General features: G+C 42.1%; 1 protein-coding gene across 2 annotated transcripts; it reads left to right on the plus strand.

Moving 5' to 3' along the window:
• The first annotated feature begins 723 nt into the window (after window positions 1-723).
• LOC124052155 (electrogenic sodium bicarbonate cotransporter 1-like) lies at window positions 724-27,718 on the plus strand. 2 transcript variants are annotated; one of them, XM_046376123.1, is made up of 26 exons: window positions 724-1,071; window positions 5,253-5,326; window positions 6,220-6,396; window positions 10,431-10,563; window positions 11,752-11,912; window positions 12,002-12,181; window positions 13,095-13,171; window positions 14,141-14,298; window positions 14,402-14,489; window positions 15,869-16,023; window positions 16,336-16,452; window positions 16,879-17,053; window positions 18,144-18,277; window positions 19,174-19,436; window positions 19,946-19,998; window positions 20,153-20,338; window positions 21,148-21,261; window positions 21,912-22,073; window positions 22,335-22,513; window positions 22,918-22,990; window positions 23,768-23,836; window positions 24,130-24,303; window positions 24,399-24,563; window positions 24,713-24,806; window positions 25,105-25,182; window positions 25,290-27,718. In XM_046376123.1, the coding sequence occupies exons 1-25, from the start codon at window positions 1,055-1,057 to the stop codon at window positions 25,146-25,148; spliced, it is 3,222 nt and encodes a 1,073-aa protein (XP_046232079.1). In that variant the 5' UTR covers window positions 724-1,054; the 3' UTR covers window positions 25,149-25,182; window positions 25,290-27,718. The 2 variants fall into 2 exon arrangements, with proteins under 2 accessions (XP_046232079.1, XP_046232081.1); XM_046376125.1 differs by having other exon boundaries at window positions 25,105-25,178.
• Window positions 27,719-27,810: the final 92 nt, after the last annotated feature.

The raw sequence follows: 27,810 nt of genomic DNA on the forward strand, positions 1-27,810 counted from the left end.
ACCTCAACTGATCTCCGTCTTCAGACAGCTGATTGGTCAAACGGTGTGCTCTTGGTTGGTTGGCACAAAAACCTGCAGCCACACCGGCCCTCCTGTAGACCAGTTTGACATGCCTGCACCCAGTGATTACCGATTTCCACAAAATGAATCTCTGTCTCCACTGGTTTCTTCCAGAAGGTGTCGCCAGTCTCCAAAGCGACGGTTCAGCCAGCTATTCTGAGTGCTGAGCCTTTGCCTGGTAGCTCCAATAGGATCTGATTAAAGCTACCTGAAATAGGTGTCTTAATTTTCACTTATAATAACAGAGATCAGAATGCACAACAAGTTGAACCCTCAAGACGTTTATGGCGCATTAAAGTTAATGATAAAAGTCAGCACTGAGTTGTTAGGACCAGATAACGTTTAAAACGTGCGTTTGCGCGTGCTTTAACGGTCCAAAACGAACAAAAATGTTTTTCCTTAGCAAGTCACTGAGTTGGAAGTGTAATGGCATATAACAGGAATGAAGCTGTGATTCATTCAAACAATAAAAGTGCTTCAAATTTTATTTATTTATTTTTTTCCTTTGGTATTATTTAATGGGTCGCTTTAAATTGCAATTCGTCTCTTTACGGATGCAAAGTGAACAATAGAAACCATTTGTCAAGTTTAAGTGTTTGGTGCGCCACCCAGGAGTAACTTTCTGACCTCCACCCCCCGGTGGCGTCACGCAGGAGGAGGGATGGCACTTTAAATATGGAAAAAGACACGCCGCGGTCTCAGAGTCCCCACACGCCGCCAGCGACACTCAAAACGAGCCTTTTCTTGACGATGTCACCGAGACGCCAGCTGAACAAGTCCAGCACGATATGACGGTTGTGTGTTACGTGTTAATTTGGTTTTGTAGAGTCGGAGAAATCATTCCAGCCAGATAGCTGCTGCTCCTCGACTCCTTTCTTTTACTTTTATCCTCTTGAAAAAGCGCCACTGCCAGAGTACGTGAAGAATACAAGACCGAGCGGCTTGAGCTGAACATTAGGACCGCTGATCATCTGGAAAGGCCAAGTTTGACACCATGAGTTCCGACAAGAAGTAAGTTTATGATCCATCGTCTGTTCCGTGAAACTTTTAGAAGCAGGCTGAATGATTATGTTGGGAACTTTACCTTGTAGACATTCACTGTGTTATCCGGTGTCTTTTTTCTGTGCGTAAATCTTGGTTTTAGTTTGCCACCGATGCCATACCTGTAGTAAAACTGAAAATACGTGTTGATTAGGCTTCTAATCAAGTTAATAAATGTCTTCATTCATTAGAGGTACACCTTTGGCTGGATAAGCCACGGTCGCCTCGCCGCTGTGGCTATGAACGGCCGGTAATCTGTTTTCCATGAAGCCGTCACTGTCAATTAACGAGACGCAGGGAGAGCAGGCCTAAGAGTGGAGAGGTGTCTCCACTGCGACTTCATGAATAAAGCTGTGTGTTTGCCTCACAGAGCATGTGGTCTGTGTGCAGACACCCCAAAAGTCCACGTTCGGCGTAGGCCAGCGTGTGCATTTACGTTGCGCAATGACGCGCATGCCAGAGACACAACAAGTCAGACTGTACGGTTTTCTCAAACACGGAAACGCACTCGGGAGTCCGCATGCGCTTCCCTGACATGCACCTGGAATTCTCATCTGCAGCCTTTGTGAGTTGGTTATAGGAATCAGAACTTACAGTAGCAGCCTGAGGGTTGGCCACAGTCCCTCGAAGTGTTACCCCCACAACCCCCACAAGCTGCAAAGAGTGTCACCCTGAGTGAACAGTCCTGCCCTTTTCTTACAATGGCAACATAAACTGTAAAAACGTATTCCTCATTCCAAGTCTTCCTGTAGAGATTATGAAAACTGGTTGCAACAGAGAAATGTTGTTCTCTTTAGTTAGTCATACATTGACTGGTGTGGCTCTTCCTCTTGGTGCTGACCTGAATCTTGAATGCTCTTTTGTGCACTGATGAGTGATGTTATGAGCAAAGAGATATCCATCCATTTCCTTATCCATTCAAGTTTGGTTAGAGGAAATTCCGAAAGTCAAGGCGGACCAGAGGAGCAGACAGTATAATTCACAAGACGTGTGATTACATAAGAGAAGTATAATCACATGGCATGTGTCCTTTGTCACCTCTCTGTGAGCTAGACAATTTTTTTAAAGCAGCCACGCTAAAAAGGTTTGCACAGCCAGAGTGGTTCGAGCACTTTCTGTGGGTAAACCTTTCAACATCAAAATTCAGTTCAACTGGCTGAATTCACGCCGCCCATCATAGGTGTGTTTGGCGGGCACTGATGATACTGGGGGCGCCCGCCCCCCGTGGTGAGCCTGGCTGGTGGGATTGGGTGCGTCATTCTGTAAAGAGATGGGGATGATCCCTGATCCCGAGCAGCTGATCCCGGCTCCTCACGCACTGACAGGTTTATCCAGCCTCACGAGGTCACCGAGAGCAGAAGCAAAGTGAGAAGTTTGCCGGGGTGAGGTGGATGCAGCCGGTTTTTCCGACCCTCGCCCAGCTTTTTTATTAATCAGGCATAGGAAGTTACAGGCAGGAAATGAAAAAGGAGATCAAGAAGATTTCCTGCGTCCACAATGACGTGAATGAGAAGGCACTGGATCTTATCTGCCTTAAGTTTTTATGCCCAAGATAAGCGTTCAGCTTTTGTTTTGCTTTCTGCTACCTTATTTTTACCCAACATTGCATCTTTTAAGCATTGCTAACCAAAGCTGAAGAGCAGATTTAAGTTTCTTGCAGCTCCCAATGTTTGCCTTCTTCTTTCTCTTACGTGTCATTCCACGTTACAGGCAGTCTAGTTCTTTCTTGACTGAGCGCTCCATTCAAAACAGGAATGCTGAAGTCTTCTCCTGCATCCTGCATGTCTGTGTACCACCTGTGGCATGTTTCTCATCATGAGGGTCTCCCTGTCTGAGGCCTCAGCGTGGAGTGATTAACATGGCTCCATTGACTGGCTATAGGCAGCAGTAAACCTGCAACATGAGCCTCCTTCCTTTGCTCTCCAGTGCAGCCGGCGGTTTTCTGAAGCCCCAGTCGCTGTGTTACATGACCTGTCTCCATGTGCACAGACACACACACACAAACACGATCGCCAACACTTCAGTGTGTGTTGCAGGAATAAATGCTATAAGACCGAGCTGCTTTCTTGGAGAGATCCTGAAGGGTGTTGCTCCATGCATGCAATGTTTGAATTAAAATGACTCCACCCTTTTGTTTTGTAGTTTTTGAATGTGTGTGTGTTCTGAGGAACAGTTCAGGCTGTATTAAGTTAAGTGTTTAAGTACAAGTTCTTCTTCACAAATGTAACTTGCACCCTCTGCACACTCTGTTCTGGAGGTGTACGAGCAGAACAGAACATACAAAGAAATCTGAATGATAGCATTGACATTCTGTACACGGTGCCTTGTGGGAACTTAAACTTCCTGGTCTTTCATTTTTTTTAATTTTTTTTTTTTTTTTTTAGTAAGTAACAATGGGCAACAAAAAGAAGGTGCGGAGGCTAATGACTGTATTAGTTTTGCCTGTGAACTTGGCACCGAGTCCAGCCACCCCTCCATCACATCACCGATCTTGGCTCAACATTACGTGTGCTTATCGACATTATACCTCTATCTCTGTTGAGGCCAGATAGCATATCCACTGGGGAAATTCAGATGGACTCCCAGCGCAATCGGAGGTACAAGTTGTATCCTTCCTGACTTTGTTTATTTAGCAGTTTGTGTACACTGCTCCCGTTCTATCATTTTTTGAACTGTATCATCCTCTGTTGGGGACTGTTCAGTGGCAAACGGAAACTGTTGATGTGTTTATTGACATTCTTCATACGCATCCGAGATCAAATATTTATTTTTTAGTTGTTTAACAAAACTATTCTCATAAATCAGTGGGTCAGATTAGCCCCAGCAGATGAATTCTTAATTTGATACTGACACGCTTAAGTTGCCCCAAAACACTTTGAAGGAATGTGGTGACTTAGAGGCACAGTCGGGGTGAAAAGAACAGAAATAAGACAAAGCTACACATTATGCCTGGTGAAAATAAATACTACCTTCAGTTTTTCTTTTACTTTTTTTTAAGATGTATGCTGATATATTGTTTTCTTTTATTGCTGTTTTGCCAACAGTGTATTCAGAGATTTGCAAAATGTTGAGGCCTAAACCACCTTACAGGGCCTTGATAAGGTCACACTTTGCTGCACTGGAGGAGCCGCATTCCTTGCAACTTTCCAGGAAGGTTGAGGCTCGATGATAAAAGAAATCTCCAGGTCAAACACAGAAACATAAGGCCTTTGTGTACTGAGAGGACCAGTACGGCTGTCATTTTTGAATGACAAAATGACAGATGATGTAAGTCCTTCTTACCGTCATTAAAGGCGGCATACAATTCACAGACCCACTCACTGAGGAAAAGGAGCTGCTTTAAGAAAAGAAAATATCATTCCTGTTGTGTGCAGATCTGTAGGTGGATGGGAAGGTGATGTTTTGGTCACATGTGTGTGGGAGTGAGTGTGATTACGGAAGTCCAAAATGAACTTTGTTTTGTGTCTGTGACCTCACATTCAGTAACAGTATGTATTTGAATAAGAAGTATCTGAATAGAAGTCATTGTCAGGATTGTCTCTCATGCTAACTCAAAATACCCTTAAAGAAACTTTAACTTAACCTGGGTTTGCTTTAGAACACGGGCTTCTTTGCTTTATGAGTGGTTTGGCTTTCAATGGTAATGAGCCGAGAACAGCATAATATTTTATATGTTTGCAAAGCATGACTTGGCCAACTACCTGGGTATATTACATGTCTTTTTAAAATCCTCTCCGGATAATTTACCCTCAAAAACCATCATTCTAATAGAGAGATTGGGGAAACTAGCTTTAAAATGGTTTGCTGTGCAGAAGTTTGCCAAGCTGGACACGCTCATCCTTTTTACTCAATTTAGCGCCATTTTTGCTTCCTCGGAAGAGTGTGATTCAGAGTGGGAGCTGAATGAAACCGTGGCATCAACCCGAAGGTTGAAAATGACGCCAAACATTTTTTGATATGAGTTCATTTGAATATTTAGTTGTGTCACTTATTCATTGTTCAAGCGCATTTTAGTTTTCCATGTGTTTGACACACTGTGGATGATGTTGGTGGGAGTGATGATGAAGATTGGGCTTATTTAATCACAAGCAAGTTCCATGCTGCGCTCTGTGGTGACCCATATTTAATCATGTTCCTCTTTTGTCTTGTAGGGTGGAGGATGAAGCAGTCTTGGACAGAGGAGCTTCCTTTGTCAAGCATGTCTGTGATGAAGAGGAAGTGGAAGGTAAGACCAGAGATAAATACTAGCATGCTATGTAGCTGACAGACATGTTTATCCCTTCATGAACCCTGGTGAAAGCTGCAGGTTTCCTCTCCAGCATCAGCACTGAACTGAATGAACGATTTCCAGTTTAGCTTAACATCTCTGCACGCAAAGGTGTACCCTCAAGTGTTCTAATCCTGTCCAGCACTGGCTGTCGGCTAAATCCACAAACCAGCATTTTAAGGTTGCACACAAAGAAAAGCACTTCAGAGATTCTGACGTTATGTTAAGCTGTTTGTGTGTACACAGTAGTAGATGCAAAACCCTTTGACTTCCCTGCATGGGAACGTGGTGGAATGGCTTTGTTCAGTGTGCACCTCAAGTGCTCTTTGGTTCGTACAAAGAAGCATGAGTGACGAAGTGTGAAGGATATTAAAGCACACAAGACATGTTAATGGAATGCATGATGGAATGGGAAAACACACGATTGCTTCAACTTGAGTCCTGAAGCCCAGTATGAGTTTTTTTTCTCTGTCTCTATAATTACTTCCTGGAGACACTAAGTCATCATTTCCTGTATGAGCTGCTTTGTAGGAAGTAGTTGGCAGTATTGAATTATCACATTTTGTCTGACTGACAGGCTGTATCTCTTCCTGCTTGGGAAATAAGCAACAAACCACCATGGTTCTCACAAATGACAATCAGTTTAAACTTCAGCACAAGCCAAGATAAAAGATCCGTCAAAGCAGCCAAACCTGTGATAACCAAACATTTCATAATGCATCGCACCATATCAACCAGTTGTTTTTGTCCTTTCAGCATTGATACGGATTAGCAGCGGTCAGGATTAACGTGATTTCCTTTTGTGAGTGTAATCTGACCTGCGTTCCCTCTGTCCTATTGTGTTGTGACAGGTCACCACACTGTGTACATCGGCGTGCACGTTCCCAAGAGCTTCCACCGGAGGAGACGCCACAGACGCAAGTCTAGCCACAAGGAGAAACGGGAACGAGCTGAACACAGTACGGAAGGATACAAGTCAGATGGAGAGAACGCAGATGAGTCCGCCGCGAACGTCCTCAAACCTCTCAGTGAGTTCAGATGAGTTGGTGAAAGCATCCGGTGCGCAGAAGATACTTTACAGGAGTCACACGAGGAGGTTCTAGCTCTCTTTGAGATATTGGTTGGGTGAAGTCCAGCAGCACTCAGTAAATCAGGGCCTACAGGATATCAGTGCTTCTGTAGTTAAGGAGGCAGTCATTCAAATGAAACATGGAGGGCTGGGTGGGGTGGCAGCCAAGACAGAGAGGGAAAAACAAGAAAGCTCACCAGGCAGAAACCTCAACAGAATTAATAGACCGAGAGGATGGGAACATGTTGGATACTAATCTGAAAATGACACTGGATTGGGTTAAAGTGTGTAAAGTAAATACAAGAGGGGTGTTTTCTGTCCCCATGATGATTAACACAGGACTTAGTGGGATTTGTGAGGAAGAATTCTTAGAAGCTAAAGCCAAGTAGCTGGGAAGAAAGGAAGAAGCACACACTGCAGAATATCAAGATGTTTCCCAAGCTGAAGGAGGATATTGTTACAGCAGTTGATTCTGGGGAAAAAAAGGAAGCATCAAATGTGTGAAATACCCCATGACATATCAACCTGCCACGTGTTTGTCAACAAGGTGAATAGAGATGCAAAATGCACATTAAGATCATTGTCGGTCTCAGGAGTCTTCTTCCTGCTGCAGGAAGACACACCAGATGTCATTCCTTATATAGAGGCTTAGGAGCATGGCACAGCACAACCATTAATCCCAAGATCATTATCTGGAACAGGAGGAATAATATCATCTTTAGAGTCTTTAGATATAAATCGGTTTTTACCCATACGTCTCCTCCATCTCCATTTTACTAACACGGTACCACAGGTGGGAAAGCATTAAACAAAGATCCCTTAGAGTCAACATTATGATTTAGCACCAGTGTACAGTAAATGAGTCATATAATGGTTTGGGGATCCCCGTGTTGTATCTTTAAGTCTTGATGAAAGCTCTGCACCACCACACAGACCTTTTGGGTGGGTGTTTTCTTGTTTAAACCGCCAAACATTACAGTCTGGTTAAAAGCTATTTGCAAGACATACAATTATCCCAATACTAGAATTCACCTCAAAATGGCACATCCTGGAAACTGCCATAATGGGAGAGTGTTTACTGCTGGTGGAGGTAACCATTAAGGTCTCAAAATGGGATGGAGATGGGAAAAGTCAGGGATTTGCCTCCCAGCTCTCAGGACAGGTGTGGTCAGTGACAGCAGTACAACATACCTGAAAGTAATGCAAATCAAGGTATCAACTGGTAATTATATTTAAAATCATGTTTTAGTTCAAATGAAGCTTTAGATACACACGAGAGGATAAAGACGCTGTAAAGAGAGTTTTGCTTTTCTTGCAGCTTGTGCACACGAGCATGAATGGGCAAGTTGGGAATTTTGCTATCAGTGATTAGACACAGGAGGATTTTGACACTGTGTGGTACGGATCTGGGTGAGACAGGAGTATCAGGCATCAGGAGGGCTAAGAGGAATTTACATCAGTTTCTTCATCTGACACTTTTTCTTTTTTTTTTTTATAGCAGCGGTATTCAGGATTTCCAAACAACTGCAGTTACACATAGGCTTGTTCTCTCTAACTGGATCCACATCAGTAGAGCTGAGGAGGTCTGTGTAGATGCTTCAACACGATCAGTTTAGGAGCTCTGTAATGCCTAGGAAATAATGAATGCCCGTTTAAATTCAACAGTAAAGTAACAGTGAAGCGCAACACCTTTCTCAATCGCCACATCAAGCCTCTGGTTCACAGACGAGCACTTGATTAATCCTGTCGCTCTGCTCGCTCCTCTGACGCTGTAATCCTACTTTGTTACACTTCGTGCTCAGGTGTAGACCAGTCTGTGTGCTTAGTCATCTGAAGGTGCCGTGATATGATAAGAGTTTCGCTCACGCTAATCTCTCTCTCTGCATCTCACAGACCCTGCGTGATTGCTTTGTGAGTCAAATTCTGGTTGTAGGTAAACACTCCACTGTAACTGTACTTTTTATTTATTTATTTATTTTTTGCGAGTTGCAGATTTTTCCAGCATCTCTTAAATAGGCCAATGGAGGAACAGATAGATCAATGTAGCTGTAAAAGGCAATCACATTAAGTATTTGCTGATTTGATATCAGCTTTACAACTTATTCACTGCTCAATTAAGCATTATCAGTGTTGTAAAACTCAGCACGGTCGTGTTGTGTATTGGGTAAAATTGTGTATTTCCTCATAGATTTGGACCTAAATGACTGAAGCAGTGAACATTACAGAAGCACCCTGTTTCTTAAAAGCCTTTTCTGAATGTCTGAGCTCTTAAATGAATGCCCTTAATTTACCTTGTAGAATTTTGTGTGTGTGTGTGTTCAAACATACATGGCGACATTCGTGTAAATGCAAACAGTGTCGCCAGTTGTTCATCATAGAAACGGACTGTAAATCGGGGGGGCATGCAACCAAAGTAAATACAGAAGCAGGTTTTTCAACTGGACTGTGGTTTGCTTAAAACGTCCCTCCTAGAGCATGCACACACATTCACACACAGGAACAGACACAGACTCCTGCTTCTTTCTCATTGGTTCATATCTCTGTGGAAGATCTGAACTCTAAACAGTCTTGTATGGTTGAATGAGAGGGCAGAACTGGCTGTATGATGAGGCTGCAGCCACTGTTTGGATAAACATTTTTCTCCTTTTAAGCAGTAAATCACTCCAGTGACCCCCTGCAAAGATTTTCATAATAGATTTTTACCCTTCATTTACTAAGCGAGCATGTTGCTCCTTGCTAGTTTGCCTTTGCCGTTTTGCTGATGTCTCTGCTTATCTTTGCTTCCACCTAACTCACTGTAAGTCATTAAAGTGCCTCATGATAGCTGGTTTGGGGAGGTTGTGTGCTATAGCGGTACGTAAACATGGGAGATAATGGTCGGAGGTGTGTAGGTAGCGTTCAGCCTGACATGTGCCAGACGGTGAAAGCCCCAATTCAAAACACACACACTTCTACACAGTACATACGGAGCCCTCCACTTGTTGAATTTTCTGCTGTTTTGCCCTCCATCCAAATCCCCTAATCCTGTTGATTCTGGCAAACCCCGTGGAGCTGTCCACTTAAAAGTTGTGTGTAACCACAACAAAGGCCTGGTTTTCATTGATAACACCAGTTGTGAGACTTAAGAGGTGAGTGATGTTGTGTACACCATGTGGTGTCAGTACATGTCGTATTAAAAGTCAGGTCTGCTAAGCCAGTCAGCCAGTAAAAGAACAACAGAAAGGCCCTGTGTTCATGAAGATCTGTGTCTGTTCTGTTGTGGATGTGGTGTGTGTGTGTGTGCATGCATGCATGCATGCACTGCACAATAATGCTGATGCATAATACGGGGGAGACACTAAGTGTTTCTTACCTGGAGGCTGTTTCCAAGACATTTATCTTCACCTTCATGTTACTTAACGTTAGATTTTCTCGCTACAGTACAAGAGTACTATTTTAAAAATCCTAAATTGGGCTTGGCTGCACCGTGTCAGGATTAAAAGGTTACTGGTACTGTTACGTTGTTGAGGTAGCGACCTCTGGAAACCTGACTGGTACAGTATATCTAGAGAAAGTTGCATAAATAGCACCTTGTGACTTGGCAATTAACTTTAACTCTTTCCCATCACTTAACAGTTGCACTTTCCTAGAAGTGTTAACTAGAGTACGTAATTCTTTTTGCAAAATATAACCCATAAATGTACAGTATATAAAAAATTTTGATTGTCCTTATTGTTGTGTAAATGGGATATTATTAGGGCTCTTGCCCAACTTGCTGACATCCTAAGGTTAAAACTTTGTATATAGAATTTCTGAAGAGGCAGATTTGCTGATCAGTTTCTTAGAAGGAAGTAATGGTTATATGCTCAGGAAAAGTTCTTCCTCGTGAGGGTGTGCAGTCATAGTCTTTTTTTCTATCTTAAATATGAATGTTTTATTTCTGTCATGGGTTCGAGCTGGTCAAGAGATGGCCGAGAGGTTTGTTGGCCCCTAACTTGCCTGTTTCTCCCACAGTTTCTCCAGCAGAGAGGATCAGGTTTATCCTGGGAGAGGAGGACGATGGGCCCCCACCTCCTCAGCTCTTCACCGAGCTGGACGAACTGCTGTCTGTGGATGGGCAGGAGATGGAGTGGAAGGAGACAGCCAGGTGAGCCGCTAGTCCAATGCCTTTTAAGCCAGGCATGTGTCATCTGCCAACACAATAAGAGCCATGGGCAGTGTGGTCAGAAAGTTTCCTGCTTCACCCTAGTACAGTAAAGCGGAACACTGTCGCTATGAATAAGAGTGTTTTGAATGTGTAGGGAAATCTGTACTTCAGTGAACTCCCTGTCTACTCTTATCTGATCAAGTATGGTAGTAGCTGCTCTGTGGGACCAGGAAGAAGGAGAAACTCCCACATGGTCAGAAAAAGACTTCCAGTTAGCACTGGGGCACATGAAATCTTTTGCTGTAAGCATTTAAACGATCACATAGTTTTTATCCTCTAATAGATGGATGCAATAACGTATTACGCTTTTTTTTTTTTTTTTTTCTCTGGGATCAATACAGTTACATGATAAACTGCCTCAAGTCCCAAGACTAAAGACTAGTTTTAAATGTTTATCTACTTTTGAGAAGGGAAAGTGGGATGTTATTAAAAAAGAGAAGACAAATGAAGTCCTTGAGGTCGACAGTGTCTTCATAGTCAGGTTCTTCTCCCAGTAAGATGGCTGGTCAGAGGCGTGTGGGCCACAGCCAGAGGGATACTCTATCCCCTGAGGAAACCCCATCCTCAGGCCCCGGGAGAATGGCTCTTTGTAGTGGTGACATGTGAGGCATCATTATTAAAAAGAGTCCTTGTCCTGAATCTTACCTTCAAGGCTCAGCTCATCCATGGTAGGACTGTAAGTCACGTTTCTCATGAAAGTCACAAGACTGTTGCCGTTCTAGTGTTCTGTGTATGTTCTTGAGTCTGGTGATTTATTTATTTTATTTCTAAGCCCCTCTCCTGCATCCCCTATTCTTGCTTGTGAACTGTGACTTTCAAAGCACCATGAGCTTGTTTTGTAAAGAAAAAAGGATCCATCTTGTCTCCTTTTGTTTGTAGCCCGTATTTTCTTTTCATAAACTTTTAAAGCCACTGTCGTGTAGTTTATTTATATTTTGCAGTGACCTTTACTTTCAGGAACCTTCCTTGTTGAGAGGGAGAGAGAGGAAAACATATGTGATTATACACACTCGGGTAACATGGGGCCTTTCTGGAAATGTATGCGTAAGGTTGGACTCAGCTGTCCAGCGCCGTGGATGCATCTCAATGCTCTCCTCATTTCTGTGTCTTTTGTCCTCCCCTGTCCAGATGGATCAAGTTTGAGGAGAAGGTGGAGAAGGGCGGCGAGCGCTGGAGCAAGCCCCATGTGGCCACGCTGTCCTTACACAGCCTGATGGAACTCAAAACGTGCATCGAGAAGGGCACCATCATGCTGGACCTGGAGGCCTCCACACTGCCACAGGTTGTTGGTAAGTAGGCCAGAACTCCAGCACACTCTTGGAGCATTTGAAGAGCCAGGGGTGAGTCGGTCATGATCTTTAATCTCTCTCTCTAACAGAGATGATCACCGACAGCCAGATCGAGGCTGGTCAGTTGAAGGCCGACCTGAAGGAGAAGGTCATGTACACGCTGCTACGGAAGCATCGCCACCAAACCAAGAAGTCAAACCTGCGTTCTCTTGCTGATATTGGCAAGAGTGTTTCCAGTGCAAGTAGGCTGTTTTCCAGCCAGGAAAATGGTAAAGTGAAACCATTTTTTTATCCCTCTTAACCCAATCAGTTCTCATTCTCTTGGCCCTCTGATTTCTTATTTCTGATGTGAAATCCTTACACTAACTATGTCAAAGATTATCTTCTACTAAAACAACCTCTCATTCCTTCTTGTCTTTACTTTCCTTTTACCTCTGGTCTTCCTGGCATTTTTATCTCTTTCTTCTTCTCTGTTTGGGCCTATACTGTCTCTGACTGTCTCCTGCATCTGGGATGTTAGCACGCAACCCCCCTGAGCACCCTGTGCCTTGTTTAACCCCACAAGACTCAGAGGAACCATGTGACGTCATGCGGAGCTCCAGCTTGGGATACCTCTGTAAGTGAGGTCAACTGGAACATACACTCATGTAAAACTAGCAGCAGGGAGATCCACAAATATGAGCTGAGCCCTCATTCAGTCCATTCCCTTAAACAGCTGTGTGTGTGTGTTTATTCAGTGCTACAAAGTGAAGTAAAATTTTTTTTAACTAAATATTTGTTGGGCAACAGAAAGCTTACCTGTTGTAGACTCTGTTCTCTAACATCAGCAGTAATAGCAGATAAGTAAATGGACAGATGTATCAAACTGATTTCCAAAGTTTACATTCTCACATATTTGCCAATAGTTACCCAATCATGTTTCTACTGACGCATATTAGCAGCGACGAATCCCAGCTCTTCTCTCTGTGCAGTCTCTGAATGAACGACCGTCTGGCAATGGTCCCAAAGCTTAAGCCTTTCCACATTTAGCTTGGTTCTGAGTTTTCTGGCTCTCTTCATGTACTTTCCTGGTGCCTTTCTTTTCTGGGACTTGTCTTCCTATCTGGGCCAAAAATGTCTCATTTGAAGCTCTGCAGTCTCTCCCAGCCTCTTTGGATCTAACAGTGTCTTACATCTGTGCAGGTAGCCCAACTACCGCCCATCGAAACCTCACCTCCAACAGCCTGAGTGACTTCTCTGACAAACCAGAGAAGGATCAGGTAATATGTTTGTGTCTACCTGTGTTATCGGATAGAGATGATAATATGATAGACTTGACCGACTTCTGCAATGCAATAAATTCTTTTCATGCTCTTGATGCCCACATAAAATGAGGTGCTGGGCCAGATTTGGCCTGTGGGCTTGAGTTTGACACATGTGTGATGGGGGATATTTGAAGTCTCCATTCATAAAGCAGCACCGTGCAGGGTCGTGTGTTGGGCAGTGTGTATGCATGAGCGTGTGAGCCTCCCATACTGATAGATAAGACCAGCTTGCTGCTTTGTGTAACAAAAACTCACTGTTTCCCATCTTTGGTGAGTTTCTATTATCTGTGCATGCAGTTTCTCTCAATGTCATGACTCATGATCGAGTAGCTTACTTTTGCTGCATGCTGTACAGATACGCATGCAGAGATAAAAGATCAGTTAAACTGTGAATTGCTCTCCAGTGACATTTAATAAACTGTAGACTTCTGAAAATGTTGTGGCCTTTGACATAACACCAATATTTTAGTTAATCATCTCCTAGCAAGTGAGTACTTTCTTTCATACACAGTTTGTGTGTATTCTTTTGCTGAATCTTAGATGAGCACAGTGTAATTTCCATGTTAGTTTAGTGCTAGACTGTATATACAATTTAATATGCTGCAGTAAAGTGTGTTTATTAGGTGGCATCAAGTCAAGCTGCTGTTCAACACATAATTCAAGGAAAGGGCGGCTACTGCCTGTTCTTGTGCTTATAGAGACAGCAAAAACACCACGTCAGTCTCCTTCCAGCCATATTTTAATCACCACATTTATTTAAAGTGTCACATCTATCATTGATTATTCATTCGTGTGACAGAGAGAAGGGAGTAAGAGTTTATGTGTGCATGATCTCCTTATTGTTACTGCATTGCCTGGTGTTTTCATTGGCCAACTTTAACTTTTCTCTCCTTACTGTGCTCCACTCTCTCTCTGTTCTAACAGCTGAAGAATAAGTTCATGAAAAAACTGCCCCGCGATGCAGAGGCGTCGAACGTGCTGGTCGGAGAGGTGGACTTCCTGGAAAACCCCTTTGTGGCATTTGTGCGTCTGCAGCAGGCTGTCATGCTGGGAGCGCTGACCGAGGTCCCAGTGCCCACAAGGTACAGCAGCACCATTAACTTTGATTGATGTCCTGGCACTGAAACAATCAGATGCTGCCTCTGTAGACTGCGCCCTAACTCATTTCATTTTCTTGCTGTTTAGATTTCTCTTTGTCCTGCTGGGACCCAAAGGGAAAGCAAAATCCTATCATGAAATTGGAAGAGCCATTGCCACCCTGATGTCAGATGAGGTACTTTATTGCTTAGATAATTTGATATTTGTCAGTTTATATTCATTGGTAGCTGTACATGTGTTAAGGTATTGTTGTAACCTTGTGTTTTAAAATGTGTGGTGCTTCACGTTCCTCAATAATGATTACTTAGCCTTGGTTAATTAGTTTTACTTTTAAACTGAAGGCAACTGGACTGATAAAGAACACTGAACTGATCCTCACTGTTCCAACACAATAGATCTCATCCTCTTTAAGCTCTAATTGGACTAATTAATCCATGATTGGTTGTAAACCTGAGATAATGTCATCTATTTTGGAATGAAGTGCCTGATCCTCTGGATCGTGACATGGCCTAACAATGAAGGGGTCTTATCTCTTCCAATCATGAGAGATGATACACTACGCAAAGCGTTAAGGAATGTCTGCACAAAATATCACGCCAACCCATCCAATAGTTGCTGAAATATTTCAGTCTGAACCAAAGTGGGTTGACAAACTGACACCATCCCTGCTGCTACACTTTTAGCATGGCTAAAAGATGAGGAGCACTCAGCATTTTTCCTCTTTTTCTTCCTCATTTATAAGGTCCAGAAAATAGTGTTAAGAGTCCTGCCCACCTACACCCCCCCCACCACTTGTTCTCTTGCCAAATCCCTCAGCACTTAGAATATTGTTGTATTAATCAACACAGCAGTTTGCCTGACCAGTCCTGTTAAGCTCTGTGTTGAAGTGGTGGGAGACAAATTTGCTTTGGTGTTGGCAGAATAAATGCAGTGCATTAAGGCAACAGATAGTTTTTATTTTCTCTTCATTTTTTTTTTTTTTTATATCTTCCAATATTTACAGCTTTGTGTGCTTTGTCTGGTGTGTGCCTTCACTTCTGATTTAACCTCACCGAGTTGTCAGGAATGTTAATGTTCTTAACCCGAAGAGCAAATTCCCACAGGCCTCAGCTCTTCCCAGTATATCTCTTGTGTCAACATGACACGATACGAAGTGTTTTTTTGTACAGGATTTCCTCAGGTTAAACTTTAACCTGTCAGCTCTCCCAGCTGCGTCACAGGTTCATCAGACGTTTGTGTTTTTGAGTCCTCATCTCCACGCTGCCCAGTTGTGCTCTTTCTGTCTGCCCCAGTGTTCCTCCGGGGGGGGGGGGGGTACACAGATAATGACTCCTCATTTGTTTACAGAGTTCAGAAAGTTCTTGGTTGTGTCAATATTATAGCGGTGGGGCTGCTTGCAATGATTTGCATTTCAACGGCTTGCAACACTGTGGCCCAGTATACAGTGAGCCATCGAGTTGCACATTTTGTGGTTTTTCTCCAAGTGTCAGTGACATTTAGGACATTTTTGATTGGCTGATTACTAATAGGTTGGCCATGTTTGTTTGTTGTCAGGTGTTCCATGATATTGCCTACAAAGCAAAGGACAGGCAGGACCTGCTGGCTGGTATCGAGGAGTTCCTGGATGAGGTCATCGTCCTGCCCCCTGGCGAGTGGGACCCTGACATTAGGATAGAGCCACCCAAGTCTCTGCCCTCCTCTGACAAGAGGTCTGCTCTAATCCACATAATCTAATCCAAATGAATGAAGGCACTGCACATAAATCTATTACAAATCTAGTGGGTTGCATGAACACATGTTCAACAGGATGTAAAAGAAACAGAGACATCAACTCTTTCTCTTTTTCTTAAAGCAAGACTGTGCAACCTTTGCTGAACAGATTTCATAGCCATGAAGTCAGAACATAATTGTCGATAATATTTAGTTTTTCTGAATAGTTTTCAACTTGTTTTCAGGGTGAACTAAAAGTCAGAATGCTTGCATCTTGTGAAATGTCACTGTTTTGGTCTTGTGTTTTGAAGGAAGAACATGTATGCCGGATTAGATGGGCCTCACATGAACGGTGACACTCCCCATGATGCGGGACATGGAGGGGGAGGAGGACACCAGGTTGGAGAGGAACTTCAGCGCACTAGAAAGTAAATGGAACTTCCACGTTCTTAAACCAAATTACAGTAGTTAAAGCAAAAGTTCTTGTCCAAGTAAACAATTTTAACAACACCCATTCAGTGTGACACTGACACGGTGGTGATAACATTAGGTGATATTATGACCCTCATGAGGGCATTGTCACCCTGATTATCATCCTGATGGCGTGTGATTGTTGTTGGGGAAGTTATGCATCATAAAATAAAAATCATATTTTAGTGTTAGCCTCTTCAGTCTTCCATGACTGAAGAACAATGAAAGCTCTTTCCTATTGAATCTTGTTTGTTTGTTTGTTCAGTTTCCTTCATTCCTAGCCAGTGTTCTGCTCCTGCATGTAGTGTATCATTCATATGTCAAAATGAGCAACGGCATGAAGGGATGTTGCAACTACTAACCTGAATGCTTCTGTATTTAAGGTTTTGCGGAGGTCTTATCCTGGATGTCAAGCGCAAGCTGCCATTTTTTGCCAGTGACTTCTATGATGCTCTTCATATCCAGTCTCTGTCGACCATCCTGTTCATCTATCTGGGCACAGTCACCAATGCGATCACGTTTGGAGGCTTACTTGGTGATGCTACAGAAAACATGCAGGTGACGAACAGTAATTTTGACTAAAACCGTCAAAAGAATACAACTGGATAGCGTCCTTTAATAAAACCCTCCCTGGCCCTCCCCCACTTTGTTACAAGACTCAAGACTTTAAAACCTCCTCTAGAGCAACTGAGGACATTATATAACTGTTTAGTCAGTATTACTCATGAAAAGTAAACTGAACTTCTTATGTAAAAGTGATTGAGTGCTCCTTTCAACAGCGCAGTACAGTAAATACAGAATTAACACGGATGTTAGTTTCCCCTAATGTACGTGTAAATTTCAGGCCAGCGTGGCTATCTGTGTTAAGTCACAAACTAATGAACAACAGAAAGAGTTCACTTCAGCTGATAAGCCATGCTAATTTGGAGCTCAGAGGCTCCCATCTGTTGTGCCTACTGTTGACAGGAGTGAACATGGAACAGCTGAACAGTTGTGGTATAATAGCATTGGATGCTGTATTCATGCTGGCGCCCCTGACGGCGGAGTGTACAGCGTTGGTACTTTGCTTGGGCCTCTCTCCTGGCAGAGAGTTGCATCCTAACAGACCTGCAGAGTGAAGACCGGCCGTCAGGGATTTGTCCAGGCTGTAAATAACCACAGATCCAGATTACTCAGCCACTGTAGCCTCGTCATGGCTCCACTCTGAGCGCAACAGAGGGAATCCCTGCCCTCACGTGCCCTTTCTCAGCACAGGTTTCAGAAATACAGCATTAGGCATGTAAAACACAGAAATACAGAGTTTGAACAGCCAACACGACTGGAAACAGGCCCGTCCTGATGGGCCAGCCTAGCAGCTGTATCATGTGTGTAGGGAAAACAAAGCTTCCAGCTGAACAAGCTGAAATTATGGTATATATGCTTCAATGCTCCAGAAAGAGTTACATAAGAGCTTAATAAAAAATATGCTCAATGATAATGGAAAAAAAAATGTGTCTGTTGAACAAATTCTTTCTGAAACGGTCAATATGGGGTCATGTTCAGGGTATGAATGTGCTGCCTGTTCTTGTCTGTATGTTTTCTAGGTGTAACATGCTCCTCGAGCTGTGCATAAAGTCTGTATATCTTCTTTTTTCTTTCCTTGTCACAGGGAGTGTTGGAAAGTTTCGTGGGTACAGCACTGACGGGAGCAGTGTTCTGCCTGCTGGCTGGCCAGCCTCTGACTATTCTCAGCAGCACGGGCCCAGTGCTCGTCTTTGAAAGACTCCTCTTTAACTTCAGCAGGTGAGTAGCTACTGATCAAACCCTTCTAGCAGTATTAGCATGGTGGAACAGAGTTTCAAAACGTTGAAACTGGGAGATATTTACAGTTGGTTGTCTATGCCCAAAGGGCAGATGTTTTGCAGAAAGATTATCCTTGTACCCTCTATAAATAAAATAAAAAATAAAAGCATATGGAGTAGAAGTAGATAATTCACATCCACAGTAGCCTGGTGAATGTGTTTTAAGGTTTGTTTATTTTAACAGTATCTCTGTGGAAAATTTTGTGGTCACAGTAAATCCCATGGCAGCTACAGTTGCCAGCTGAATGTTAATTTTCCATGGGTATTTGTCATGAACTGTCCTGACCGACAGGACTGATACCACACACGTCCTAATAATTTAATAAAGTGCATTCAACAAATACACTTTATTATTTTAACATGTAATTTCACTTCACTGGATGAGTGTCAAAGGTTGTTCGACTTCTCCCTTTTCCTCCCACTGTACTCTCTTTCTCTCCCAGAGAGAGTCTTCTACCATTACCAAACACCACACAGATTATGTTCCATTATTAATAATTCACTCTCATTTAATTTTACACTGTGAGTTCAGAATGTTGTGGCGTATGTGTCCTCAGTGTTTCCATGCCTTAAGTCAACGGTTGCTGAGTCGGTTGCAGCTGCTGTATATGTATGTTTTCTGCATAGAGCGGAGCACGCTGACATCTCTGGCTTCAGGTGTTTCACGGCTTCAGAATCAACCCTAGAGCATAACTCATACATACAGATCTTTTAAAAAACACTCTTATCAGGACTAACCTCCAGAGAATTGCGTGGAGGTAAAATATGGCGGTGTAGGAATACATTTGTACTCCCATTAACTGCTCCCTCTGTGCCGAATCTGTCCCTTCTCCTCAGAGACAACGGCTTCGACTACCTTGAGTTCCGGCTGTGGATCGGCCTGTGGTCGGGCTTATTCTGTCTGGTGCTGGTCGCCACAGACGCCAGCTTCCTGGTGCAGTACTTCACCCGTTTCACCGAGGAAGGCTTCTCTGCACTCATCAGTTTCATCTTCATCTATGACGCTTTCAAGAAGATGATAAACCTGGGGCACTACAACCCGATTAACTCCAATTACGATCCCAACTTGATCACTCAGTACGACTGCCGCTGCATGCCTGGTATGTCGTCTTCACTTTCATTGCAGCAGATTAAGAGGAATTGCCCAAATGGCCACATAAACGTTAGAATGGTTTCACCGTATCCAATAACATAGCCAGTGTTTGATACCGCCACTTGTTAATCTGTAATCCTTTGCCTTGTAACTCCTCATTGCTGATTATTTCAGGGCGCCATCAGAATCTCAGTATCACCAGTGATACCGGACAGTGAAAGCTGAACAATCGTATTTGGTTTTGTCCTGTTTGGCAGCAAAGTTACTATTGTATGTTAAACAAAGCTTTCAACTTGTTTTTGCCGTGTTTACAGTGCAGATAGTAAATGATACTAGTGTGTGTCGGCCTGGAGATACCGCTGTTTACTTTCTCAACAGCACTATCAGTTTCCGTGATGCAAGTGAGCTGGCAGGATTGTAAGGGAGAGATACGTTGGCTCAGATCCCAAATGGCAAGTGTGATATTGCATGTAATTCTCATTTTGGTGATTAGATATCATTGTTTCTCTTTACCAGGCAACTCATCAGAACTCTTTGATGTCTCTGCCTGGACGAACAGTACTGATCTGGTATGTGATGTTCTTGTTCTTGTTGCGACATTCAGTAGCGAGTATTCAGAATTTCAAACCTGGAATTTAATTCACTGACAGAGCTGTTTTGTTTTTGTTTTTTTTAATCTGAATATTGGTGGTTAATGGAACCTTTTTGTCCTTGTCTCTGCAGTCAGTGAATTCCACCTGGGCGTCCCTGACCAAGAAGCAGTGTCTGAAATACGGCGGGCAGCTGGTCGGAGACAGCTGTGGCTACGTGCCTGACATCACCTTGATGTCCTTCATCTTGTTCTTTGGGACTTACACCTGTTCCATGGCTCTGAAGCAGTTCAAGACGAGCCGCTTCTTCCCAACCACAGTGAGTGATTGCACCCATCAACTGATATGCAGCAGCCCCACCAGATTTCACAATACTAGCAGTGTTTGAGACTTAGAAGACATGAGGCTCAAGTTCAGTTCCATAAATTACTGCTTCTTAATTTACATTTTATTCAAATCAGTAACAAAACCAAAATAAATGAAGATCAACAAAGAGCTGAGTAACATTTGCTAAGTAGCACAAAACAGAAAGTACCGCAGAGGCTGATGTGTCCTTAGTTTTTTAGTTATGTGGTCATAAACCAAAGTAGTGGACAAATTAGAATTCTGACCCGATGATGGTGCAACCACAAAGTGGAGGCTTCTCCAAACTTATTACATATCATCCGGAAGGGAACAAGAATGTGTCTGTACCAAAATTTCATGTCAATTCGTCCAGTACTTTCAGTCTGAAAGTGGTAGGCCTGCATTGGCGTCCTTAGAGCCAAGCTGACAGCTGAATGGCTAATAAAAACCTAACGTTTGGGATGGTGGGATATAAGGCGCCAAATTGTACCATTTGCGTAACAAACATTTCAATTCGTTTTCTTGCAAATAAAATTTATTAGCCTTTTGCCTGGTTTAAAACCTGTTAACCATTATTTGTCATCTGCTGAACAACTGTGTTTACTTACTGTTCTGATATAATTGCAGTCACTGCACTTGCAGTAACACATTCAGTTTTTGGTAATGTCTGCCAGTATTTTTATCATCTACAAACACATCTTTTGTCATTGTCAGGAGTCAGAACTTTATACTGCTGGGGAAAAAAACACTGTCAAACCAGTTGTAAATGTTTCCTCCTTGCAGGTGAGGAAGCTCATCAGTGACTTTGCGATCATCTTGACTATTCTTCTCTTCTGTGGTGTGGACGCCTTTGTCGGTGTGAACACCCCAAAGCTCATAGTGCCAAGTGAATTTAAGGTACATACTCGTACAAAATTAGTTGCCATTTCTTTCTGTGTTTGAAATTGTTGGATTGTCTTTGGCTCAATGATCAGTCAGGTGTGGATTCCTCTGATTACAACAGAAAGGATTTGTGCCAGAAAGCTGAAATTCTTTAGAATCTCAGTATAACGCTTTCTTTGTAATTTGCCCAGTAAATGATACATATTGCCTGAAACTAAGGCACAGTCAGTCTTGCAGATTGCAGAGCTCAAATGTTCCTCAGCTGGTGTTAAGACCTCCCCTTGTCTTGACATAGAGGAAGGGGGATGAATGGGTGAGGAGCTGGCACCTGCATCAAATAACAGCTTGATTATAGGTGATGTGAGAACACAGAGGATCTTATAGTTGCAAGTACAGAGCGACCTTTGTTTGACCAATGAGACTTAAACCTTAGATTTCTGTCATGTAATGATGCTCTGGTAACTTCAGACTCTGTTCAGTGTTCAGACTTTCAGAAAGTGCAGAGTAACCATTTTGAATTATCCTTTTCTGTTCTAAATGAGATGTTTTACATGTCTGAGCGATCTGGATTGCGTCCACACAGAAATGAGATGATACACTAGTCTGGTGTCCCCACATTAATGCAATCCAGGTCTCATTCTTCTTCTTCTTCTTTTTTCGTCTAGCCCACAAATCCAAACAGGGGCTGGTTTATTCTTCCTTTTGGAGGAAACCCCTGGTGGGTGTACCTGGCAGCCTCACTCCCCGCACTGCTGGTCACCATTCTGATATTTATGGACCAGCAGATCACTGCTGTGATTGTCAACAGGAAAGAGCACAAACTCAAGGTTGGTGCACCTCCTCGCATTTTTATTCTTTATAAAGAGTCACAGTTAGTGAATAAATTGAAGGATAAAACTACTGAAAATACAGTAGGGCTGTAACCATATTTGGAAATGACTCGGCACCCAAAACTTCCAGACTTCCCTGTTTCTTACATATTCTTTACATTAATTTAACTGTTAAAATGCTGTCTGTTTTCTGCAAATTGTAACTTTAATTCCTGGCAAACTCACTGTTCTGCTCTCTTTCCTTTTGTCTTCTCTCAGAAAGGGGCAGGCTATCACTTGGACCTGTTCTGGGTGGCCATCCTGATGATAATCTGCTCCTTCATGGGTCTGCCGTGGTACGTGGCTGCCACCGTCATCTCCATCGCCCACATTGACTCTCTGAAAATGGAGACCCAGACATCGGCCCCCGGGGAGCAGCCTAAATTCCTGGGTGTGAGGTGGGTAAACACAGAATTGAATACGTACTCACAATTAAATAAGATAAAGTTTCTTTCTTTTCATTTTCCCAACTTGCTGTCAGCTTTCGGATTCTCAGGTGTAAATAAAATAATAAAATCTCATAGCAAATGGCTACAAGACAGACTGTCTTCATGCTGACAAAACAGCTTTTAGGACTACGGGCCATAATGCTTTAAGAAATCCATTAGAAAAGTTTATATGGACACAAAAGAAATGAAGAAATCATGTACACAGAGACAGACTTATGTTTGAATAATAAGAGGAAAAACAACATATGGATTTTTTGAGTACATGACTATTAAAATGAAGCCCTAATCCGCTGCCTTTAATGCTTGTGAGGATTGTTGATTAATTTTTTTGTTTTTTTCCCCCACCAATCCAGGGAACAAAGAGTCACTGGTATCTTTGTTTTCCTCCTGACGGGGCTCTCTGTCTTCATGGCTCCTATCCTCAAGGTAATGCTCATATTTCTTAATTCTTCCTTGGAAATATGGATTACTGTCCACCTCTTTTAGGACAAACTCCTGTCACCCTTTAAAATAATTTAAAATTTGTATTCATCCGATTAGGAGCTCCCCAAGTTGAAGTAATGTGATGTGAAATAAGCATGTTCATCGGGGCTTAAGCTCCGATTGCAGCTGAGTGCCTTCTTGAGTTTCCATTCCCACATTAAGCTGCCAAACCAGAAATGTGAAGTCACTGAAGGGGGATTATTGGCTCACGTGCTCCCCCTTGTGGATATTTTGAATACTGTGCTTCTGGTCCTGGGAATACATTTACCTTTGATCTGTTTTGTCTTCTAGTAGACTATCGTCTTTCGGAAAGATGCAAAGTGTTTAGTGCAGATTAGATTTATGCTGTTTCAAAAGCTTTCACATCTTATTGACTGTTGATAATTTATTTGGATCGCAAATTTCTACACTAACTTGCTAGATTGTTGTGGATTTTCTTCTTCTACTGCTTTAAATTTCCATGACTCAGCAAGGAGTAGCCAAACCTGTACAGGTGGCATCCCAGCGACCGGTCACACCAATGTGCCTACTAAAAGAACATTCTTAGAAAAGCTGCTTGGGGACTATTTTTAAACCAGGCAATGATGCTAAAAATAACCGTTTTTATCACCTGTGTGACGAGAGCGCAAACGTCACCTTGCATGTTGCGTCTTCGGTGATGTTAGCATAGCCCGTCATTACATTAATAACTTTATTTTCATTGTGCTCTGTGCCTTTCAGTTCATTCCCATGCCTGTGCTCTACGGTGTGTTCCTCTACATGGGTGTGGCGTCGCTCAATGGTGTTCAGGTGAGCGTGACTAAATAATTGCATTACTTAAGTAATCACTCAAGATTAAAATAATTACATTACTTGTTACTTTACTTTTCATTGCTTTATTCAGCCCAGCTCAATCAAAACAACTCTAAAGCTTCCACATCCAACCACAACATCTTTTAATAAGATATAGCTGTTGGACAAGCTGCCAGCCAGCTGTTAGGAGGCAATAGCTACTGGTGGCTAGCTAGCAGTTAACACACATGTAAACATCTGTCTGCAGCAGGTCCATTCTCTTGACGTGTTTGTGTCTTTGCTTGTGTCAGTTCATGGACCGCCTGCAGCTACTCTTGATGCCAGCCAAGCACCAGCCGGACCTGATCTACCTGAGACACGTCCCCCAGAGACGCATCCACCTCTTCACCTTCATCCAGGTCCTGTGTTTGGCCCTCCTCTGGGTTCTCAAGTCTACTGTGGCTGCCATCATCTTCCCTGTCATGGTGAGATTTGGCTGCCATCACTGAAGGAGCTGGACACAAACACCATAAGCTCTGTCTGGGTATAAAAGCTAATCAGACCATTCTTGTCCTGACAGATCTTGGCATTAGTTGCCGTTCGTAGGGCGATGGACTACGTGTTCTCCCAACATGACCTCAGCTACCTGGACGATGTCATCCCAGAGAAAGACAAGAAGAAGAAAGAGGATGAGAAGAAAAAGAAACACAAGAAGAAGGGAAGCATCGACAGTGAAATCGAATTTGTGAGTATCCTTTCAAATAAAATATTCTGTATATGTAGAAAAAGTACATTGAAATCGATTGTGATTGTCACAATCAGGTGATTGTCAACACCCTCCTGTAGATCCTTAAAGTCCATAAGTGTTAATGTTCTCCCTCCCTTCTCCCACAGTCTGACTACCCCTACCATGAAAATATCCCCAGTATAAAAATCTCTATGGATATGATGGAGCAGCAGCCCATGTTGGGGGAAAAATCTTTCGATAGTGAGTACTAGGCAGGATTTGCTTTGCCATCGCTGCCATAAGGCTACCCATAATTTGCTTCCAAAGGCTTCGTGCTTGTATTTTCTTCTGTCATACTAGGCTTCCGGCATGCACTAACAAATTAATTTTTTTTAAAAAGATCAACATGCTTTTCTGACTGTTCCTTAACTCTGCTCTAACCTGCGAGTTTAACCCTAAAGGCAGCTTCGCAGTGCTCACCTTTCTTGTCTCCTCCGTTGGTCCATATCTCAAGTGTTTGTGAAATATGTTTTTTAAAAGTCTTTTCTTCTCTCTCCAGGAGATCAATCCCAGACTTTCCTTAACACGCATTCGCCGTGCTGAGAACTACTTTGAGTCTCCCACAGTGGCTGAGTAAGTGAGTACCAGCTGCCATTTTCATCGCATGCAAACAAATTCATACTGTTTGATTCTGCGTTCATACAACACCATGTTTATGTTACTCTATATCTCTTCCTCTTTCAGTCTTGACAGATGTTCTAGTGCAAAAGGTTTGCCTCAGATTCGAATAGACAGGGACACTGAGGAGAACGGTTTCTTCTGGAAAAAGGGCTCTGAAACAGATCTGTGAATGAATTATCCAAAGATACAGCAGAACCAGCACAACCTAACAAACATAACATTGTACTATAGTACCGCACTGTAACGGTGTGTGTGTGTGTATATATATATTTTTACTACTCCTTGTGTGAGGATGTAAATCAGAATGGCTGGAAGTGTTCTCGAAACAATTTGCTGGTACTGAATTTTAATGAGGGCTACGTCTGAGCGATCTTCATCTGCAGAAAGTTCTTACAGAAAACAAAAGGGCTACTCAAGTCATTTCTATGCAGTTTAAGACATTAATGTCTTATGAATGTGTATGCTAATAATTTATAATAAGCGTCCAGCTAAAAATGTTTTTAACATAAAAGATGTCCAGTATACAGTTTGTAGCCAGCAGGTGACTGCATAGCATCCACATTAGTTATTATATCACTCATACACATCAGGAGGTTCCCACAGTCTTTTCATGTAGATTAAATCCAAATAGCACCAAACATAACCAGCCTCTTTCTTTTTATAGACCTGTTTTTGTTCTGTATTATTTTAATAGTACTGGTAGAGTTTAAGTTATAACTGCTAGAATCTTAAGATCAAAATATAGTGGAGGTACTGCATTTGGAGGGGAGCACAGGGGGACACACATCAGAAATCCTCCATTACCTGTAGTGAACAAAAGGCTGCAAAAGGTCATCTGTGCACAGTCATGAACGGACATTAATTTTGTATTAAGGGGCATATTCATTATTTATTGAGCACCCATCTTTAAGGCTGCATCTTCATAAAACACATCCAGAAGATACTGTCAGAATACCGTGTTTGTCTCGGTATGGTAAGACGAAAATCGATCAAAACCATACCGACTGGAACGTCTGTTTCTGTTTCTTATTCTTCCATCTTTTTACTTATCTGTATTTATTGTATTTAAACTCAGTCAGCAAAAAATATTGCTGTTTGAATCTTAAGTGTGGCTTTACTATTTGACTTCCCCATTTGTGCAAATTTGAAGATATTCTTACTGTGGTCTGCATCCACTCAACTGTCTTTTCCCTTTTAGGGATGTGTTATACTTGTATGTAGCTCTACCTCTGATTTCTCTGTAGGTGCCAGGCATTGAATATTCAAATCATCTGTTGTGCAGAAGTTTGTGATCAAACACTGATTTATTTTTATTTTTTTTTCAACTGGCCCTGAATCTTAACTTTGAGTTCATCTTTGCTTGCTCTGTGACATATAAAATACTTTTGTTTTTCTTGTTTGTCAATATGCAGTGATTATATATGACTGTTTTAAAGGCTAATTCCTCCAAAATTATGTTTTTTATTTTTTTTTTCCCTAAAAGTTTTAAATAGTTTGGATTATCTCTACAAACAAGTAAACACACAGGCGAGAAAAACGAAAGCTAAAATTGCATCACCCAACTACAACAAACAAAACACGATCAGTATGTTTCATGTTCTCCTTTTGAGCTCATCTAAGTGAATGCAGTTCAATGTTCTCACACTTGACTGTGAACTCAACCCTGAAAGCCTATTTCATTTGTTTTCCTTTTTAAAATGTAATCATATTTAAAGGTGTTAATGTGATAAATCTTTGGGTAAACTTTTTTTCTTTTCTTTTTTTTTTAATTATGTAATGAAATTTTTTTAATGCAAATCAACAATCAATCACTGTGAGGCAATGCAATGTTGTGACTTCCGGTCCTGGAAGAGCTACTGCTTTATAGTACACAGAGTAAAGAAGTATATGTGCAGCATCTTTATTTTAATCTGCTTAGACACTTGCTTCAGTTCATCAGTATGTAAAATCCATTACGGACAGTTTGATGAGGAATGTCTTCAACTTCCCTGTTTGATTCAAACGACGTGATCATGCTTCTGCTGTTGATTGAAGTACTGTAATTTAAACTGTCTGATTCAGTCTTTTTAGAGTATGAATGCATATCTGAGTCTAATATATCTCAATCATTTGAAATGTACGAGTATTCCTTGAGGAGAAAGGACATTCAAAAGCAGTGCTGTTTCTGTTCTGTAGCGCAAATAAGGGCTTTCAGTCAGGTTTTGACAATCACATCGATTTATGCTGTGAAGCACAAGACTGTTAAAAGTTCTTCTGAACCAAAAATCAAAACCCACACTGTCTTCCTGTGATCTGTATATCTGCACTTTTTGACTTTGTGGTTCTGATTCCAGTTTTTAATGTTTTAACTCTGAAACCAATTTCATACACGATTCTTATGTACTCAATAACCAGAGGTTACTCAGAAGGAAGGTGTGTTGTTTTTTTATTATTAAAAGGAGCAGTGTTTCAAATGTGAGCAATAAAAACAGTCTGAATGATTCTTAAATACATAGATGTGTATGTGTTTGTTTTTTTTTGTTTTTTTTTGGTTAATCATTACGATAATAGTTTGGGCCACACAGGATGCAGCATCCTGCAACAA

Source organism: Scatophagus argus, chromosome 20 (assembly GCF_020382885.2).
Source record: "Scatophagus argus isolate fScaArg1 chromosome 20, fScaArg1.pri, whole genome shotgun sequence".
NCBI lineage: Eukaryota > Metazoa > Chordata > Actinopteri > Scatophagidae > Scatophagus > Scatophagus argus.